This window comes from Netta rufina (genome assembly GCF_964035555.1).
Source record: "Netta rufina genome assembly, chromosome: 9".
Taxonomy (NCBI): Eukaryota; Metazoa; Chordata; class Aves; order Anseriformes; family Anatidae; genus Netta; species Netta rufina.
This window is the reverse complement of record NC_140132.1, coordinates 26,833,208-26,855,894: the sequence shown is the minus strand read 5'-3', so window position 1 is coordinate 26,855,894 and position 22,687 is coordinate 26,833,208. Positions and strand designations below refer to the sequence as shown.

Genomic DNA, 22,687 nt, shown 5'->3' with positions numbered 1-22,687 from the left:
CTTGCCAATTTCCTGCTCCCCACACCTCAAATGAATTTTTCTAAACCTAATGCTGCTCTTGGCAGAGAGGTTAGAATTAGATAACCTTTAAAGTCCCTTCCAACCCAAACTGGAGTATGGTTCTATGATTTTAAAGGAACTGAGTTCCACCAAAGTCAGAAACATCCTCCTGACTATGCCTCTTGTTAATTAGACCAGATTCACACCTTTTGTGCAGAACAAGCTGCAGCCAATATTATCTTGTTTTATCTTAAACTCAGAGACCATAGTCACAAAGTAAATATGATCAAAAAAACCTTTGTATATCGTATTAATGAATACATCCATCTATGAAATTTTAATATTACTGATTACTGACTAATTACTGATTACTGACTAATGTTATGTCATGGAGAGGCCCAATAATACAACAGTCTTCACAGTCTCAAGGTGTAATCTAACAGTTGACTTAAGTGATCAAAAAAATCACAGAACCATAGAATGGCATGTGTTGGAATGGACCTTAAAGATCATCTGTTTCTAAACTGCCTCCCATAGGCAGGGATGCCACCCACTAGATCAGGATGCCCAGGGCCTCATCTAACCTTGTCTTGAACACCTCCAGGGATAGGGCATCCACAACCTGTCTGGGCAACTTTTCCAAAGGCATTTATCTAAACTGATGCTAGTAAACATCTTCTATATCTGGGGCAAAACAGTTTTCTTTTCTCTGGGCAACCTGTTCCAGTGCCTTGCCACCCTCTGAGTGAAGAACTTCCTTCCAACCTCTAATCTAAATCTCCTCTCTTTTAGTTTAAAACCATCCCCCCTTCTCCTGTCACTATCTGATTGAGCAAACAGTTGCTCTCCATCTTTTTTATAAGCTCCCTTTAAGTACTGAAAAGTTGCAATAAGGTCTTTATCTTTAGGATGAACAGCCCCAGCTCTCTCAGCCTTTCTTTGTAGGAGGGGTGCTCCAGCCCCTTGATCGTCTTCGTGGCCCTTCTCTGATGGAGGCCTCGATGATCAGTACTCAGTGATTGTCACCCCTGTTCAGCTTGGAAACAAGGGATCTTTTTAATGCTGCTGATAGACCCTGGAAATGATTTTTCTTGTTGGTGTTACATTTTGGTGTTATCTGTAATGATGTGCAGGCAGATGTTTTCAGAACTGTTGTTAATCATTAAAAAGTAAAGAATCCATTGCTCTCCCCTTTACAGGGAATACATTTTCATGCTTAAAGTATTAAAAACATAGCAAAAGCAGAATGGGAAAGAAATCAAAGTTTAACTAGCTGGAAGGAGAATAATTGTCTATAATTCACTGTGAGTTTTTTTTTTTTCCCTGTTTCTGCAATGCGAAGTTACCTTCAGAAGCGTTTCTCTCATCAAGTTCTTTTGCTCACACAAAGATTATGGAGGGTTGGCCTCCCTTACCTTGTACAAAATCTAGGTCCTTCTACATCCAGACACCAAGGGCTGGGACTACACAGAAGCAAGCTGTTTCTTTAATTGCAAAAACATGAGTGAGCAGATCAGTTCATCATAAATCAAATCCTATAGGTTTACATCAAGACCATCATCCCACAGCTTTGTCCCAGTTCATAAAAGTGCAAAAAAGGGGGTAAGCAGCTCTAGTTTGTTTGTTTCTCCTAACTGTTTGGACTGGCCTGTTCTGGAGCTCTTTTAGCAGATTAAAAGTGGCAAGACCTGCTGCAGCCTCTGTCTGACAGGCTAAGTGGTCAGGTCCACAGCAAACCAGTATGAGCAGGAACTCCAATCCCACTGTTCCCAATTCTCATTCTTTAGCCAAAGAGCAGCAGCCAGCAGAGGATTTGAGGAGAAAGCCAGTGACAGGTGAAGTCCAACCTGGACAGGTCTGCATCACCACCAGCAGAGACAGGACAAGCATGGGCAATGGTGACAGCCAGGGGAACAGCTTGTGGAACAAACCAGTGCCTGGGGATGGGAAAGCAGCAGCAAAAGGAGTGTAGAATGCAGCAGATCTCAGGCACTGGTGATAGATGGAAATGCAGGCAAAAGATGGTGTGAGAGACAGGGGAAATGCAAAGTATGAGATCTAAGGACTGCTACAGTCCCTTAACCTCTGTTTGACTTCAAAAGGGTCAGGATATTTTTCACGAGATAGAGAAAATTACTAGAATTATTTCAAATTTATTTATTTATTTCCTGACCTATCACATTTTTTTTTTCCTAATCGTTACCAGCAAGACTAGAATTGGGCTTTCTGAATCTTAATGTTTTCAACATTAGGATTCATCACAGACTTTACACAAAGGTGAATGCAATAGAAGCACCATGCCTTTAAGGACCACACAGCACAGTCTATCCTAGATACCTGATACTGCAGCAGGAGATGCACCATCTCTCAAAACAATGTGGGAGTATTCTGAGAGTAACAGGGTACAGCCTGGTACCATACTGTTAAATATTAACACAAGCAATAACTGATTTACTCAAAGTGAGTCAACTCTTTCCTGAAATAATTTTATCCATTTGGGTAAGAAAAAAAAAAAAAAAAAAAAAGAGAGAGAAGAAAGACGTGAAAAAATCAGAAATTTTATTTCATGGTTTGAAACAAAATGTTTTGTATCCAAATCTAAGCTTTTAAATGTTCCAGTTATTTGGACCAATCGAGTCATTTGCATTCAAACTGGGTTACTTCCATGACTTTGGAAAACAAAACAAAGCAAGAAAAACCTTCAGCCTACACATGATATACCTCTGAAATAAACAGTGTCTCTCTGGGCCTTCTAATTGCATAGTAGCTAACATCAAATTTGAAGCAGAAACAGGAGCAAGAGTTTATTTATAGAATAGATTAACAGTTACCTAGCTTTAGTCACACTAGTAAACACAATAAAATTTCAGAACACATTTCTAAGAAAGAAAACAATAAAGCAATGCATTATGTTTCCTACAGCTGAGATCCTGTATGTGCTTTTAGTATGGATGAACTGGCACGATCAATAGGCTCTCACTCTTATTTACTTATTTATTTTTACTGGCATTTGGTTTTCAGCAACCAGTAACATTACATTCCCTACACAATGAGGTTAAGGGCCTATATTTATCTGCTCATAATATGGAACTTTATTGTAGTTCTCCACTTATTACTACGCAGAAAAGCCTATCTTCCACCCACTTCAGAGTTACACGCACTGAAACAAAGTTATCCAGGAAGCAGAAAAAGTTGCCATGGATATAAACCCAATTTAACAGAGGCTGTTGCAAAACCTCTACTAATTCATTTATGGAAAAAAAAAAAAAAATATATATATATATATACATATATATATGTGTGTATATATATATTATATATATATATATACATACATATATGTATGTGTATATATATACATATATATATACACACACATCTCCTCTCATTAAATGTAATCTGTATAATTCTTATTATGCAATAAAAATTAATCTGCTCTTCATTTCTTGTATAAATCTTACTTCAGCAAGAAATTCATCAGCATGCAGTCTTGTACCTTTTTTATGCCTTGTAATAGAATTTAAAATTAGAGTGGTGAAAAGGAATTCATGATTTGTGCCAACTTTGAGCACACCAGTGTTACAGTCCATCTATAAAACTGAGCATAACCTTTTCCTGAAAAGGAAATCAAGATTTTTGTTTCAGAAATCCAGATTTTGAAGTTTTTTCAGAAAAATGTATCTTAAATATTTTCAATAACTATATTCATAAAATGAAATGGCTCATGTCAAATCTCAGGAATAAAGGAAACAAAGTATAGAATATAATAGGAGACAAGCCTGTGAAATAGTGAACACATTCCAACTCTGCTCGTTACAGGATATTTGTATGTTATACTTGACAACTATGTGCTTTCAGTGAGGAAATAGCTAATTCTTTTTCAAGCTGGGACGAACTTTACATTTAAGAAAAGGGCTTTGGGGGAAAGTCATAACTATAAAAAAAGAACAGCTAGAATATCCTTTTGCTTTGTTTCAACAACAGAGGCTTTGCAAACAGATTCTGCATAATGACAATGACTAGAACTATGTTAGAAGGACAGATGGAGCATACAGAGAGGCAAGATTTTCAGTGCCAAGAATCATTTGAAATTAATGTGGATGCTGTTACCAACAACGTAAGTCTACTCTTAGCCTCATGAATTTGTTAACAAATCAATAATTACCAGTCAAACAGCATGTAGTACAAAACAGTTAACATGCCTTATACCATCTGGATGTCTATTTACAGAGCAACCAATTTGTTGCTGTACCTAATGCTAAATTCACTACTGCAAGGTGATTTGGCAGAGATAGAGGAATATGAATAATGCACCCCTCACATGAATGCTCTGAAAGCAGGAATAGATTGCTAATTATTTAAGCTTGCAAAAGCTGCAACAGCAAAGGAAGAACTTAAGAGGCAAAGAGGTTGGGAGAAGCTGTAGGGGGCATTCTGTCCTCCCTCCACACTCTAGCCAAGATATGTGACCTAAAAAATGTGTTCATAATCTGATAGCAGCAGTAGCATGTAATGTCCTTGCCTCCATGGGATTTTCTTTGGATAGCATGGGGCTATCTGCAGTGAGTATACAGCTATCCTAACACCCAAGATTTTATACTACCTTTTTCAACTGGTTCATAAAAAGAACAGTTCAACTTTCACAGAAATGGTGAGAAATTAGACTTACTGTTGCATGATTTATCTCATTTCTTAATTTTACTTAGTTGTTAATTAAGAGATCAATAAGCAGAGATGAATATGCTCGTGTTTTGCTCTCAACTACAGAAGTGACCAAGAAATAAATTCACTGCAGATAAGGATGCAAACATGTAGTCACATATCGTCCATAATGATAAGCGCTACAGGAACCTGTGGAGCCTAATGTTGACATCAGTAAGCACAGGGACTACAAGATCAAGCTGCTAGCAATTTGAGATATGGTGGGAAATATCATGCACTGTGTTAATGACATGAAGAAAGATTTCAGTAAGTCAGTTCAGTTCTGTCTTTCTTCTCCAACAAGTCTTCGACAGAAGCCAGTGGGAACTGACATACATGGAGGATATGTAATTAGATCTTCAATGCATAACTAAAAATTAAATATATTTATCTGAAAAATAAGGAAAAAACTCACAAATGCTTCCTTTAGCATTTCTTGATTCTAGCCATCAAAGGAGCTTAGCATGGAAGAAAATACTCTTCAGTCATGTAAATCTCCCTTTTGAACAGAATTCAAATAGAGGGAAGTTAAACAAATTGACAAGGAAATGTAAATATGGACTCTGATCCCTTTCTTAACAAACATGTCTCCAGTGAAATCAGCACAGGAGATGGATTAGCCAGCTGGAAACATGGCTGTAGTTAAGCATATGATAAATACAGAGTATTAAATGTCCCAGTGTCACAGCAAATGAATTAAAATTAATGTGCTATATAATAACATTCTTATCATCAACCAAAACCTGTACAGAATTGCCTTGAAGTACACAAGACATATAGCTTGGAAGATATGATCTCTTAACCAACTCTAAAATTTTGATAAATTCAAAACCATAGCAGTCTTTCAAATTTGATTCAAAATGGGAATGGTCTTTACCCACTTACACAGAGGAAAAGACAGTGTTCCCCTCTTTTTCCACTCTGTCTCCCTACACGGTCATCAGTTTATGATCCGTAAGAAGTGTCGTCATTTCAGACAGGTGATCTAAAAGTAGGACTGAACCTATCCATGTCATCCAGGTATCAATAGCATCATATAAGATAAACATATTTTTCAGTGTATGAACTGTTTCTGGGGTTCATTATTTTGCTCTGTGACACATGAACCATTTCTATATAAGGAATTTTTAAGCAAGGATGTCCTTAAGGAAGATGCATCCCTTATAGAAAAATGGGTGGGAGAAGCAAGAGACAAGGAGCCACAAGTGTATAATTTTAGTGGAACATGTGAACAATTGAGCTGGACAATGCAAATGGAAGATACAAAGCCAAGAAGCTGAAACATAACTGGAGAGAGGCACTTGGTTCAAATAATGTGCAGTTCACATCTGACTGCCACAGTGGCCCAAATGGTGGTGAAGAGCCAGCATTCAGGAAATGCCATTTATCAGCAACACAGACAAGCAGCAGGAATTATTCTAGTTCCCCTTTGCTCTCTTCTCCACCATTAAGTCTAGAAATAAAGATGAGAAAGAGAGATGGGTATTCTATGACAGGCTAAAAGCAATGCAACTCCATATAAATTTGTAGTATTACTCCTGCTTTATGTCTGGGGCCACTTAGGCCACAAGTTATTCTCAGGTAGAGTGAGTTAATGAATTCACAGGAGGATTTTCCTCACAATTGCTTTGGTATCTAGCATGGGATAGGAATGCCCAGACTTTTTCTTTGACATTTACCTTCTGATAAGACCATGCTTGCATTATGATAAAGACAGGAGCAATCTCTAACTTCATGAGCACTGTCAGGGTCAGTGATATTTAGAGTAACAGCCACAGCAGCACCTGCTGCATTGCCACCATTCTTTAAAGTTGCTGCATGAGAGAGACCTATCAAAATCTGAGCAGTTTGAATGTGCCCTTGAAGGGAGAGTAGAAGGAGTAGAAGAAACAAAACAAAACAAAACAAAACAAACAAACAAAAAAAAAGAATAAACAAGCAAAATAGTTCAGCCACTGCATGACCAGATAATAAAGATTTGAGTGTTTCTAGATGCAAAGAAGCAAATACCACATTCAGAAACAGAAGTTGTGAAAACTTCCTATTTTAAAGATGTTTGTTATTGTAGAAGACACAAAAGTATGAGAATTTAGGTACATAGGGAGAAAGCAAGACAGACGTAAAAAAAAAAAAGTTTGAAAAAAAAAAAACAACACAAGGATTAAAATCCACTCTTTGGTGACTTTGTTGGAACTACTGAAATATTTGAAGGTATAGCCAAGATTTTACTCAATCAACAGTATTTTCAACTTCTCATGTTTTCAAGGCTTTACAGAACTTGTACAAATGTTGCTTATAACTTAAATTTTCTTGTGAAACAACAGATTCTATGACTGCTAGAAAAAGAACTAAAGTAGACCAAAGCATGTAGGACACTGATTTTAAGAGGGGTTAATACATATGGAGGCATGGTGTATATTGCTTCATTCTTCAGAAACATACAGTGTCACAGTGAATACTACAAGGCTCTGAAGACATGTAATAAGTGAATGACAAATTATCACTCTGAGAAAGAAGCTACACAAAATCAAGAGGAGTGATAGCACCCAAAGAAGCTTCTCATGCAAGACAGGAAAGACATTCACTAGAAGAACAAAATTACCTGGAAAAAAGATTAATCCATTTTGCAAAATTAAATGAACTGGACCATTTTTTCCCAGGCTTTTCTTGCCTGCTTACCTAATTATGTAATGTCAGGAGGAAAAAGAAAACCTAAATGATGCTCAGCAAGAGAATGAAGGTGCCAGACAGGAATTTGTAATTGTAGACAGTCACAAAACTGCAAATGGTTCTGAATTTCACACATACACACACACACACAAAACAATCAATCAACAAAACAAACAAAAACCTATAAGGTACATACATCCCCACACAGAAATAATTAACTTATATAACCCTAAATAAAATGGTTCCTTTTCCTATTTTGGTAATCACCCCTGGTGTTTACTACTATCCCTACTAATTATTAAATGTACGTGTGTTTCAGTGGTGTTTAGATGGCTTATGGCAGGATTAAAGTTCTTTTATTTTTTTGCTTCAGGCATTGTGGTTTACAACAACAAAACAATCAAAAACAAAACCAAACAAACAATACCCACCCCCCAGTTGTGATTAATTAATCACAAAACACCAAAACACCTGTTCTGCAGAGGAACAAAAATATATACCACAAGACTCAACAACTATAACAGTAGTAAAAAGAAGTTTTACATAAATGTAGTTACATAATTTTTACCTACTTAAAAGTAACATCATAAATCAGAGAAATATCAGAGATTGTTTAATGGCCACATGCCTACTTGCTACTGGTTGACAGTTACTTTTGGTCTCATGGTTAGATTATACCTTGAGGAGAATGAAGGTATGAGTTTATTAAAACCTTAACAGAAGAAGTTACATGTAGAGGAGAAATCTTGAAGACATTTGTGGGAAAGGTGGTGAAGTGGCAGATGAAGCAACTTTATCTTTGGTAAAATGGAAAGCAACATAACATCACTGAAAAGAACAGCAAAACAGCAAAGAATTATAAAGCTGAGCTACAAAAAAGCTGTAAAAATCCAACTAGTTTCTGTAACATTTCACTTCTAATGTGAATGTCAGTAACACAAATAGTTCTGATATTGATGGAAATGAAAACTTCTTTTCTAATATCTTTATTTAATGGGAAAGGACTAGGCTAACAGATATCAGAATGATAGCAGGGAATAAAAACTTTACATAGAATAGGACATTAAAATTCAAGTTTCTTCATCTGACTTATTTCCATTCTCAAGCACAGGAATCTCTTACCCTAAGCTGGCAATTATCTACTTATAGTTTATACTCAGTCTAGGTCCTTAACATCAAGCTGAAATCATAACTAAATTCAGAATACTGATGGCAGAACTGCCCACACAGTACATGAATCCAGGCTTATTTGGTTCTAGTATGCCCTCCAGCCCACTCCTCTTGTTTCTCATTAGCATACTTTGCTTTTCACAATTATATTCACAGTGATATCAATTTGCAACTTAAAATACCACCTGTGCCAAGCTACTTCTGTCACAAGTTCTTATCTGAACAGAAACATCAGGAAGAGAACAAAGGTCAAACAAGATACTAGGGAAACTGTATGTTACCAGCCTGTCCTGATAGGAGAGCTGAGATGGAAGTTCAGCAGCTGGGCTGGGACAGGAAAACATTGTGAAAGGGAAGCCTACAGTACCTAGTTTCCTCTTGTCTACTTTCACATACCTCACCACACAGCTAGATGCCAGGACTGACAGAAATCTGTAAATAAAAAAGTGAATGTATTTCTCCTCTGTCAAAGCTGTGTACAGAGTTGTGATGATGTTTTTTATTTTGTGCAAACATGGCCATGGTAATTAAGCCCTGCACTTGTAGCATCTCCCCACTGTGTGTTCCATATCCACACATTTCATATAGAAGGGGTGGATGCTTTGTATCATCAGACAAGAGGAATGGAGTCTGTCCTCTCTGCATGTCTACAATGACATCAGAGCTGAGAAGCTCCCTTGTGTTCTCTGAAGGAGGTTGTGCTAATGCAATCAATCCCTCACTGCAATTAAGATAGGGGTAATGCAAAGGGAGACATTTCTCAGCTCATTTTCCTTCGTATCCTTTCCAAAGAAAGGGGACTTGGTCCACAGTCAACCAGTCCTCAATGGAATGGCAAAACACAAAAGAAAACAGAACACCATGTAAAGTGTTTCTGTAAAATGATTGTTTGAATCATTTAATGCAGGAACTTCCTTCAAGATTTCTTGCTTGTGATCAGTGTTTCACCACATATCTATATAAATACACACACACACACAAATTTACATGCAGCAGCAGAGGCTTGAACAATCTTGTTTTCAGTTATGCTACTGCAAATCTAATCCTACTTGTAAATTCTTAGCAAAATCCTCCCTGGTTTAACTGAAAGCAGAACCAAAACTTCTAGTAGAAGTTTATGAAGCTCCATGTAGCCAAAACTACATTTAAGATATGGAAGTAGTAACACAGATCACAACAGCAAGAACTCATTGTCATGGGTCATAACCTTCTAATGAGATTACTCATCAATGCAAGAACTGATCAAGACACACTTATCTACAATTAGTATATCAGTAAGATTAGTAAGAAATGCAGAAATGCATGGTAACAACAGCAGAAAAAAAAAAAAAAAAAAAAAAAAAAAAAAAAAAAAAAACCCTTCTTATGATGATTGTACTGGTGATACCCCAGGTGGCTACCCTAGGTACCCAAGACAAAGGTGTTTAATTAGTGTATGCTGCATACAGGATAATTTACACTACTATTCAGGTTACCATCTAAGCTACATTTATTCCTGTTTCAGCATCACTCATTCAAATCCTTTAGATTTCTCATTTATATCTACCATGTACTGTGCATTTTTATACATAGACACTAGGCATGTAGCTGTATTTACATGTATATTTATCCTTCACATTTATCAAATTCTCTGTTCCAGTCATTTCTCAGTCTCCATGTACTTTGCAGATCATTGTCTGACTAATTTTAAGAAGCCAGGCAAAGAATAAATATCAGCACTGCTTACAACTTCCTGAAATAACCAAAACTTTATGAGTAACCTTTCATTGTTATTATTTTTTCCATAGGAAAATATGTAATTTCATCTTTCTCTGCATAGCATGGACTCTGTATGACTTTGAAGATAAGGAAAGAAGGAAACACCCTCTCACAGGATGTCAGAAAGGAGTGCCTTCCATCGTGACTCCACAATTGTTAGGAAAATGTGTTGCATGACACAAAATTCAGACTGGCTCCACCCCAGTTGCCAGGCCTCAGAATCTCCACAATGGAGTATTGAAGGACAAGCAGCCATGGCTAAAGCTGGACAATGTGTTTACTGGTCCTAAACCTAGATAGACGGACAGAGTTAAAAAGAACATGGGCTAGGATGGAAGGGAAAGACCTCCTTGAGGACCTGAGTGTGCAAGTCACTCAATTTTTCAATGGAAAAAGACTTGAGCCAATGTGAGTGTTTTCCAGCTCAGGCTGAATGCCATTTCCCCTTGAGTCATCCCTGCTGACACAGAAATGTAGCTTAAAACCTCACACAAATTTTGGCAGTGCTTTAAAAATGCCTGGCCTAAATAAAAGTATAGTTGAACAGAGGAGTCTGCCCAACCTTCTATGCTATTGACCATGTTGGTGAGTAGAGTGAGGGTAAGAGTAGGACTGTTGCCCAGGTCAGTAGCCTTAGCTTGGAAGCGTGGTAAGGACTTCGTAGAAGACACCTGAGGTGTGTTGGGGTGACAGGGTGCTGGATGCAATACAGTTTAAAACTTCTCCCTTTACTACAAGCCAGAATTCACAACAGGAAAGAAAAAAAAAGGCCACATTCTAGTCTGACAGGAAAAAGCATAGTAAGATTTATGTTCCAGCTACAGCAAATATTTTCCTTATGTCTGCTGCTGAGTACATATGCCATAATTGGGAGCCAAACTACAAATACTCTCTACTCACTGGGAACATCATGAAAGTCTGTTTAACACAGTGCATGAAATATGGAGAGTTTTCAAGTTCTGAATATCTTTGCCACAGAGGCAATGGCAGGCCATAATAAATAAATAAATAAATAAATAAATAAATAAAAATAAAAATAAAAACTGCCTACATTGGCCTAATTCTGACATCTGACTGACCAGCACATGTAGACTGCTGTCTGTCATTCAGGACTTCATTTGTTCCTCTCTCTGCTTTTCTGTTGCATAATAGTTGTCTTTCTTGGAATGAAATGTTCAATTAACAAGCAGGAGTTTTTCAAAATGTACTCTTGGGAAATTTCTTGACTAATAAAATATAAAATGGACTCTGTGATAACTTTGCTATTAGTTGTTTGCATATAAGTTTGTATATAAGTCATAATGCCATATCTACTACACAGGATACAGTTTCCTGTATACTGCAGTATAAAGCTCCAAGCTGGTGATAACCAGTCTAGTTTATGTCTTTTTTTTTTTTTTAAATTATTTTTCAGCACTAACATCAGTAGTGTGTGGTGTGTCTCTTTCTCATTCTACTGCAATTCAAGAACATTTCTGGATTTATGGATGAGTGTCTTTACCAGCCTATAATGTCTCATCTTTGTGTCAGTTGGTTTATCTACTATTTCAGATACAAAACCATCTAAAATATTGTGTAAGAAAACTTTGGACTGTTAATACCTAATTGTACCAGAAATAACTCATCAGTGGAAAGGAAAGGAAAGGAAAGGAAAGGAAAGGAAAGGAAAGGAAAGGAAAGGAAAGGAAAGGAAAGGAAAGGAAAGGAAAGGAAAGGAAAGGAAAGGAAAGGAAAGGAAAGGAAAGGAAAGGAAAGGAAAGGAAAGGAAAGGAAAGGACAAAAACCCCACCACTAGCCTTTATTCTAATATGTATGTACTTAACATAAATTTGACTCCTCTAAGACCTTTGATTCAGGTTTGTGCTAAAGGCAGAATATCAATTTAGAAGTATCATTGAACTGAGAGCAACAGCTAATTTTATACACCCACTAGCAACACTGTTACACAAAATTTTTTACAGAACCTCAGGTGCTGTAGTTGAATGCACGTAGCTAAACGAATGATAAAATCTCCACCTTGCCTTCCCCTGTGTGATTCACAAAAGGCCTTGTACATTCTTTATCTCACAGTCTTAGAACATATGACTATGACAGCTGCCTTTCAATAGCACCCAGGATAATCTCCTTTTTATTTATTTATTTATTTATTTATTTTCAGGATTGAGGTTATTTTAATTAAAGCAATAATAGAAATATAAGGAATTATTGATTAACCAGTCAAAGCCTTTGATATTTGTGTGGTTGATTCTCTGTATCTAGAGGAGAACTTTTTGGAAAAAGTAAGATTTAACTATAGAAATTGCTCTGCTCAAGGTGAATAATAAATGTGTGAGCTGTTGTTTTGTATCATATTTATATCAAATCACAGTGTGATATTTTTCTTAGTCTAAGATCAGGCTCCCTGAAGTAAACAAGAGCATCAAAAGTTTAATATTGTCTGACATGAAAATGGGTTTCATGGTTTCATCTTTTTATCAAAAAAACAAGACCTTGATCCTTTCTGCCTGAAGTTATACAGAATTAAGTTGTTAAGAACAATAGAAATATACCAAGTACCCATCTTGATTAGTAATAACTGATTTTCCTAAGTTTTGGTGCTTATTTTGCAGCAGAACCCCAAACTTGCGGTCTCTCAGGGGCAGTACCTGTCTGTGTTCAATCATACTGGCACCTTTAAGAAAAATGTCAGTTAGTTCTCTCAGAAGTTAACCACCCTTCTAATTGCACTTTGCAACTCCTAGAATTATGTACAGAGATAAATATGATTTCTAGTATTACTACTGTCACTTAAAAAGACATTTCCCTAAGAACAACAGATCTGATGCTCCACTCTGATACAACTGCTTTGTATCTTTCTGTTTCGGCAGAAAGGTAAAGTTAACTGGCCCAGGTTCTGGTTCCAAATACATTTCTTCAGCATCAGTAAAGGTTCAAGAGGTCCCTGTCCCTGTATTTTTTTTTTTTCTCTAGCTGCACCATTTCTGCAAAAAAATGGTGGGCTGCTTAAACCAGCTTATTCAGCATTGCCACTTAACCTGAAGCTTCAGCTTTGCATATTTCCAGACAGTTTTGGACAGTTCAAGATGATGTACTTCATCATAGCACAAGTTTTGCAAGGCAATATACCAAGTCTAAGCATCCAGTGTCCATTAGAGAGCTGCAGGACTTGCTTTAACAGCGGTACTTGCTTGAGTAAAAAGCTGCATGCTCTGCTTGAACTCAGAAGTTTGTCTGCCGCACACAGTACAATTTTAAATGTAAACTTCATCTGAGCCCAGATGAAATGTTAGACTTTGATAGAACAAAAAATGACAAACCATAAGAAGCAGGTCCGCTGAAACTTTTCTGACCTTTATTTTTATTCAGAGATACCAGCTGCAAAGCACAGCTTTCGTATTAATTCATTATATATTGAAAATATGCAAGCTGTCTGTTTCAAAACATTAAATGACTAGCTCAAACTTCCCAAAGAAAAGAAAATTCACTAGAACTTTTCTATTATACACGGTTGTTACTAACATAAGCTGATTCATTATGTGTTTCCATGTCAGTCTCTACAAAGTAGTTTGTAGAATGAAGGACACTGTATTGTAAAAATGATGATCCTGAACTAAAAAGAATTTCTACCCACAACCTGAGCCCAGATAACCAAGTGTCTCATTCACATTAGTAAAATATTAACAAAGGTCATCGGTTGTCATAGTAAAATGAGCAGTTGCACTGAACGTAATTTCATTTATGGAGGTTCAGAAAATTGACATCATGGCTGTAAGAATGTATAAATAACCAGAATACAGCATTTCAAATCAAAGGCAGCAACGTCTCTGAAGGGAGCATTCTATAGGTTAAGCTTATCAAGAGGCACAGCAGAAACTGGATTTTGCAAAAGAAACTGAGAAGCTTTTTAGAAAACATTTCTGAGAACATCTGAGAGATTTTTTCCTCTGTCTTTAGCTGTGTTTGCAATTTCTTTCTTTTTTTTTAAAAACAACAACAACAACAACAACAAAACATGTGCACTGGAGGCTGTGCTAAGTGCCTAGGAATCACTCTTATCCCTTTGGCTGTGCTATGTACACTTGCTAATATTTTGCTGTTTTTCCCTGGAGGAAAAGTGGTTGAAAACAATCAAAATATTACAGATGAGGTTTGGTACTTCGGAGGGATCTTAGGATCTGGTGTACTGGTGAGTATATAAATTCAGATATTACAGTCTTTTTTGTACCACCTAAACCATGACTTTTTATTGTTGAATTTTCTCAAACGCAGGCTCCAATACTGCAAATTCTTCTTTGATAAGCAAATAAGTTAAAAGTCACCCAATGGTTTAGCAATAAGTTACTTAATTTAGTGTCAAGGAAATAAAGACATAGAACTATTGCATTTAAAAGCAATTGTAATTTGAATTCATCCCAACTCAAACTGTATTTCTGCCTTTGGTAGATGATCTTTCCTGCTTTGGTGTTTTTGGGCCTTAAGAATAATGATTGCTGTGGATGCTGTGGTAATGAGAGCTGTGGAAAGAGGTTTGCGGTAAGTGAGAAGAAATGTGGCAAAAAAGTAAAAGATGTATTATTATCAATAAGAATATATACTTCTTCTGCTCACAGTCATTGAGAGACTAGACAGATGCTCTCCAAATTGTAAGATGCAAAGCCTTGTCATTTGGCTGAGCGCTTAAAGGTATAAATAGCAGGTTGTCAAAATGGTGTTGTACCTTTAATGTTGTGTCACAGGTACCAAATCTGTACTGCCTTGATATATTTAGCAATCACAACATACTAACAGTTGTGATCACAATTAAAATGAATTTCTGAAAGATCTGCACTTGGTTTTGCACAGCATAACAGTTCTCTCTTCAGCCATTTTTTTGCTGGCAGTTTTAAAAATTACTTTGACAGTTGTGCATTATATTCCCAGCTGATTGCAGGGCCATGCGGGAGGCTATGAATATCTTAGGTTCATAAGAAACTTCTGGTTGGAACAAGCCTTGGGAATTTACCTAACTCAACATCCTGCTTAAAACAGTCAGCCCTAAACTGGGCTCCACTATGATTTACATAGTGGATGTAAATCCTTTCTCCTTTCACACCACAAGTGAAAAGTTTCAAATGGATACATTTAGCCATTAGTGAACAACTCAAGCATGTTATTTAAAAGATGAGATTAGATATAAAATAGGCATATTCCTCCTGGAAAGTCTGTCCTTCTGAGATAAATTGTTTGGCATAAATAGATCATTACACTCTTTTACAAAGGAACAGATATTTCACTTAAAAAAAAAAAAAAAAAAAAAAAAAAAAGAGTCATGGCTGTGAGATTAACAAAGAGCCTTCCCTAAATTCCCTATGATTCTGCCTCCCTGCAATCCCAAGAAAACTCTTTAGGAAAAAAAATGGAGGCACATATTTCTCTTTGTCACACTGCATTACCAACTTTCTGTCAACAGTGAACAAAGCTTAGCTTTCAAGACCACATATAACTCGGCATCTACCAAACCACTAATGTTTTGCTGCCAGAGTTCCACTCACCACCCTGCAATTCAGAAATTCAGATGAACTTGGAGAACATCTATAGAGACAGAGGTGACCCTCTGAGCTGTGTGTGCTCTCCACCTGTGGTCATGCTGGCAAACATAAGATAAAGCATATGTAAGGATATTGCTGTCCATACAGCAACCTCCATTCCGCAGTGCCATACCTTGCTGATGAATCCTGCTACTGCTGTAGCTGGCTGAGAGACTGCGAATATTAGTACAGTCACAACACTATATTAAAGAGTCCTGGTGGCCTTACCACAGCATGACTGAGAACTGAACTTGCTCTTGTATTTTAGCAGAAGTATCATTACTATGATGTCTACTACATTAATATAATTTTTGTTAGCCTCATCAGATATGCCAACATAAAAATGCATACCTGTCCATGTTTATGAACCATTTGGACAACTCCCTCATTAATATCCTTTGAGGCTGGTTAGCCCTAAAGTGGTCAGGCAGTTGGACTTGATGATATTTGAAGGTCATTTTCAGCTGAACGGTTCAGTTCTGTTCTATCTCAACACTCACAAAAGATCCTTGTGCTGACATCTGTATAAGCACTCAGAGACTGGAAAGTGCATTTCTTTTTTTCCCCCCACCTATATCACTTTGATCCAGTAAAAGATATCCCCTGTACCTACAAACTGTTGTGGCTACCTCTATCTACAAACAATTAGGGTTTGAATTTTAAGTGATTAAAAAACAAGTAGGGCATTTTGGATATATTTGGACAATTTGCTTACATATTAGTGTATGCGAGAATGTACTAATGGAAAGCCAGAAAAATAAGGAGAGCCTTCTATTAATTCCAATTGCACTACTAGAGCTAATGGTGATAAGTACCTGTAAGAAGATAAAGAAAAATACACTAATACAAAACCTGAAGGGAAGTCTCAAGAAGGAAAAATAAAATTACTTGGTCCAAATATGACTAAGATAAAAAAGTTAACTAGTAAAGGGTACTGTCGATTTTTATTTTATTTTTTTTAATGCGGTAAGTGGTCCAATACTTCAGTCTTGCTTATAATCTTCTGTGAAAGACAGCTTCTTCAGTGAAACACTGTACCTTGAACAAAGAAAATGCTTAGATAAATACTGTATAAACGTGAAGAGTGCCATCTACTGTGTAGGTACCAAGTCCATGAATCTTCAGGCAAAGACTGCCCTCACCTAACTCTTTCAAAACTTCTAAATACCAGTGCCAGTATACATTATGTATTTATCATGCAATTGCAAACTAAAACATTTCAGCTATTTAGCAGCTGACTGTTTTGACCATCAAGAGCTGAGCTTAGGGAATGTACCTTTACATTAATAGGGCACATTTCATTGTTCGAATGAGAATAAAAATAACATAATTTTTCTCTGTCAGATGTTTTCCTCTATAATATTTGCTGCAGTTGGAGTTTTGGGAGCTGGATATTGCTTTGTTGTGTCAGCAGTAGCCCTAAACAGAGGCCCTAAATGTAATGATGGAAAAGATTGGCTCTATCCCTTCCAGGACGGGTAAGACAAGACAACAGGGAACAAATAAATAAATAATTAAATAAATAAATATTATTTAACTTTGTGAAACTTTGTGTAATTGTTAAACTTCCAAATCTATTGTATAACAATGGGAATTTTACTATTAATCCAATAAATATGCTCTTTGAAGACCCAGCAATGCACAGTAATACTAATTAAGCAACAAGAACAGATGTGTAAAGAATACAATGACCAATCAAAACTATTGAGTTTCAAAGGAGCCAGTAAAGAGTACAGCACTCTAGTTTATTCTTGGGATTATAAACAGTATTCGAGGATAAATTCAGTCCATTTGATTAGCAGTGACATCTTTTATTGAAATGCAATGTTTTTCAAGTAATTAATGTTTATATCATTTTTATCGTGCTTACGGAATTTCAAAGTTGTCTCTTCCTCCCACTACAAGTAAAACGTTTGCTATCATTTTTATTTATCACTTCCACACAGACAGCAAGAAGGAAAAAATCTAATGCTGTAACCAAAGAAAAGTCCGGGGTTTCTGCTAGAGGGGGAATTACAGAAGATGCCATATTCCTCGGGAAACCCTACGATTCTTCCATGCTTTGTAGGTCCATTTAATGCACCACTAGATGTCAGCACTGCTTCGTGCAATATCAGAACTAAACCGACAGTAGGAAAGCCACTTGACTTCAGACAAGATAATAATAGGGTTGAACATCATTTTGGCACATACTTGGCTATGGTTTGGTAATGTCTTCTTCCCAAAATACCACGAACGATTAGATTGTATCTAACACATTATTATCTTTGATTGTGCCTTCTCTTTTCAAATCAATTACTTCAAATGATCTAGAAACTACAAAAACTAATGTTCTAAACAAAATGTGCTGTAATGGGAATACTTTTTTACAATACTGAAGGTAACAGAAATTCAGTCACATATTACAAGAGTCACAGCTTGTCAGCCATAACAGGTCACCACTCTGGGAGCTAACATTATCTCCATAACTGTTGTTTCCCTTCTGCACAGGAATTATCTAGGTAACCACACAGTATGGACTATGTGTAAATCACCTGACACTATAGTTCCTTGGCACCTGACCCTCTTTGCCTTGCTGCTAGTGATGAGTGGGATCCAAGCAGTGCTCTGCGGCATTCAGGTTGTGAACGGACTCTTTGGAACAATCTGTGGGGACTGCAAATGTTGCGGATGTTGTGGGGTAAGCAACCGATGTTTTTTGCTCATTATTTTGTGTGCTGATAACAGCTGTATATGCACTTGACTGGCTGACAGTTTGAAAAACTAAACAAGCCTTCATTCACTTCACGGTGCTTCACAGCACCGTGATCATGTTTTCTAAAGTACAGTTAAAATCTTACAGTGTTGTCAAGTGATGAAAATATGATCTCAGTCCTTATTTGTGGGGTTTATCTGACAGCTTCCTGTAGCCACTGGAAAACAATAAAATCCTTTGGACGTCACAAGAACATTACCCACTAAATAATCTCCATATTTTTGATCTTCCAGGGAGATGGAACTGTCTAAATAATATGAACAGTGCAGAGAACCTTCTCCTCTTGGGAAGCTCCCATCTGAAACTGCTCTGGAGAGCAGCCCTCAAGATGTGTTGCCTCTGGCTGAGAAGATCAGAATGAAGGCCACTTCGCTCCACTGATGTTACGAAGCCCTGACTTCCCTTCTAGCCAGCCTTCCTGAAACCTCTCTTCATGGAATAAAATAAGTGAAATTCAACTCTCACAATCATATTTATTTTTGTAAAACAGCTTCCATTTAATATTTTGCCTGAAAATACTCTTTTTATTTTTCTCTCCTGAATCAGATTTCTAACTTTGGTCACAAAACAGTGCTGGTACAAGCTCAGTTGTTATGCAATTTCATCTAATTTCTTTTGAGATTTATCAAACGGCAATGTCACAAACAAGTGTAACTGCTCATGATTATATGTTTATGTACATGGAAAAGCAAGGACTTCTCTCTTCCTGACTGCTATAATTAAAATGCTTTTTATAAAGAGACTCTGTTACAAAAAAGATTCATTAATCTCATGGTGAGGTCTCTTTTCTTGAGTGTGTCTCACTGATGCATGTATTTAGCAGCACAACTGTGCCTGTCAGCATATGGTCAAAGCAATAGGCTGAAGAATAGACTGCTGTGGATCTCTAGTTGGCAGCATTATGAACCTGCTTGGACACAACTGTACCCAGCTTCAGAAATTCATTGAGAAAGGCCAATGCATAGCCTTTTTCTTAGCATGACAGGGTAATGACTTCTCCCAGCATTTTATTTCTCTGACCCATGACCAATTTTCCTGCTGTCACCCTTGAAGGAGGAAATATAACAACACAGCATAACAGTAGAAGATGAAACTGAAAACTGAGAGTATAAGGAAATTTGTAGAGAGACTTTCCCAGAGTACTTCCACAGACTAGAATTCTTTGTATTCCATGAATATCCTGAGAAAAAGGTTCCATCTCTGTATTTAACTCTTCTTGACAAATTTCTTCTCCACAAAGCTGTCCAGTTGTTTCCTGAATCGCAATATCCCTTCTATACCTGAACTTCACGTTGTGGGAAGAATCTCCTTTGTTCTGACTCTGCTGTCTGCTTATTTCATTTACTGCCTCCTAGTTCTTGTCTGCAAGAAAGATTATACATTTTCCCCATGACACCTAATTTCACAGATTCTCTCATATTTCTTCTTAGTTGTCTCTTTTTTACCCTGAGCAAAGTTGGTTTATTTATCCAATCATATAGAAGTTGTTTCACTTTTTTTTTCCCCCACTTTTTATTTTTTTCATCTTTCCCCATTATACTCTGAGATAGAAGGGACAGAGCAGCAGCATTTCTGGTAGTCACACTGCCCTAGCAAATTTATTCCGTTCTTTTTAGAACAAATTATTCTTTAAAAACTTAAAAAAACATTTCCCTGAGAAAACAAGAAGAAAATATGGGGATTGAAGAAGACACATTTTTTCCCTAAAATTTCCTCCTGCAATAATAATTCTGTGCCCTGTGCTCAGGAGAAAAAAAAAAAAGTTTTACATGCATTCTGTATCTATGCTAGAGATGTACAAAGAACTTCAAGGATTTAAAAGCAGTAAGAGGTGGTGAACGCTGTGCACAAATGTTAAATAGCTAGATATATACAAAGAGTTACATTAATAAAGGCAAAGGGGCCTTAATGATACGTTGTGAAAGATTAAAAAAAAAAAAAAAACTCTTTAGAAACAGCTGTCTCTCCCACCTGTTCTACTGCACTGCTAGGGAATTTGAGGGTACACTTTATATCACCACCCACTGATGCAACCATCTTACATTTACTCTTTCATCTGTGGCTAGCAGCTGTCTAGCACCTCATCTTGCATTTGTCTTGTTTTATTTATATGAAGCCTTTGGGAATATGGAATGTTTTAGCATGTGCAATTGTCAACTGTTACACTGAGTAGAAATCCTGGTTGCTTAAAGGAAAAACACTATTGTTTGAGAAATCTCAATGATGCATCTGTTATTTGAAACTTCATTACTCACTCAAAAACCTGGCTGCTCAGTGACTTGAGTGCTGAGAGTATGGTGATTTTGACATTGTGAGGCACAGTTTCAACTGAGAGTTTACATAAAAAGAAACATAGGTAATTTAATAACTCTGATTACATCATCTTGAGCATGTGCATGTGATTTTAAGACTGAACATTTCAGCTTTCACCTGACAATACCGGTGCCCCTGCAGGGCTAAATTGTGTACAATTGGAGCTCTCTTTATTTATTGTCTGCAACAAATGGCTTGTAACAAGATGATCATGAACCACAGGACAGTGTTGCCTGTCAGGGAATGATGCTCTAGCTGACAACTCTTAGCAAAAAAAATTGCTTCTAAAACTGGGAAATAGCACACACAAAGTTAAAACTTTTGTGCTTCCTTTATAATGTTCACATCAGCTGGGTGCAAAGGATGGTTTCTAGCATCATTCTATCCTTGGAACATTCATCACCTGCCCTCAGTTCATCTTTAGTTTCCCCTTAATGGCTTCTATGTTACTCAGTATAACTATCAACAAGGCAAACTGTTGGTGCAGCCTGTGCTGCCCGAGAGTGGGGAACAATGATTTCTTCATGTCATAGATATAGGTGGGTTCTTTACCCCAGAGACATCACAGTGATGGCCATGAGTGAAAAGCCACTACCTCCCACCCCCTGTATTTGTGCTGCCTCCCTCATGCTGTGGTTCCATCTTTCTCCCTTCTCCATGGGCAGTTATGAGGCTTGGCAATGCAAGTTCCAAAGCTGAAGCTGAAATGAAGCAGCCACTGGGGATGGGAGTGTTGGTTCATGCCTGCAGCTGACACCATCCCCACAGGACCCCGTGTGTTGCAGCCCACTGGATAGATCCAGGCACCAAGAACTTTGGGCGAGGGAAAGGGTGCCATTTACCAGTACTTGAAGAAGTGCACAGGTGCACAAGAGGGTTTTACATGGGCTCATGGCACCTCTCAAAGAACTGAAGGCAGTGCTGTTAGTTTGCTCCAGAACTCTTGCACTGTTGCAAAAATTGAGAAGATAAATATTGAAATTCTGCAAGACATTTTTTACAATATTGTTAGTTTTTAGAAGGAAACAAAACAAACACCCTAACCACAAGGTCTTGATTTTTCTGGACTACTGCACTTGAAAATAATAATCACATCGTAAAGAGTTAAAAGACAGCTGGGGGAACGGACACACATTGCTGATGACAGAGGATAGTGTGAGCTTTGAGGACAAGATAGAAAAAACGCCTAGGAAAGATTTTAACTTAAGCACTGCACTGAAAATAACATTGTCAGAATGCCCTCCTGACAGACCTCTATGGAGACAATGTTAGAAGTAAAGCTCCAAGAAGACACATGCACACTATTTATTCACCCAGTAGAAAACTGGCAGCAAAGTCTTCTGTAGATGTGCAGCTGTTGGTGTAGCCTGAACAGGCTTTCTGAACTTATGCAGGAAAAAAAAAAAAGAGAACAGAGGGCCCACCAGTGGCGCTGTTACATTAAATTGTTGTCTAGGAAGGTCAGACTATTGACACTCTTCCTGCAAAATGGCTGGGCTCTTGAATTCATCACAATCACAGGAAGTTCCTCCCTAATGAACAGTTTTATTATAGCTCTTATATGACAAGACGCAGGGAGTGGCAATCTGCACAGAACACTGCTGACCAAACTGGAAGGAAGGCAGAGATAACTTACCAGCTGTGAGTCAGCATCATTATGAAAAAACTGAATGACCTTCATAAACAAACACACACTCAGCATTTCTGCCAAAGAAACCTGATTAATATGCCTGAGTAAATTAAGAAATGTTTC

The 22,687-nt window shown here is 37.3% G+C and overlaps 1 protein-coding gene across 1 annotated transcript; it reads left to right on the top strand.

Moving 5' to 3' along the window:
- Window positions 1-14,311: 14,311 nt before the first annotated feature.
- On the top strand, window positions 14,312-18,872 carry TM4SF4 (transmembrane 4 L six family member 4; the record flags this gene model as incomplete). Its single annotated transcript, XM_084291647.1, has 5 exons — window positions 14,312-14,485; window positions 14,743-14,832; window positions 17,211-17,344; window positions 18,357-18,546; window positions 18,855-18,872. 5 exons carry the CDS (start codon window positions 14,312-14,314, stop codon window positions 18,870-18,872), a joined length of 606 nt encoding a protein of 201 aa, XP_084147773.1.
- Between the last annotated feature and the right edge of the window lie 3,815 nt (window positions 18,873-22,687).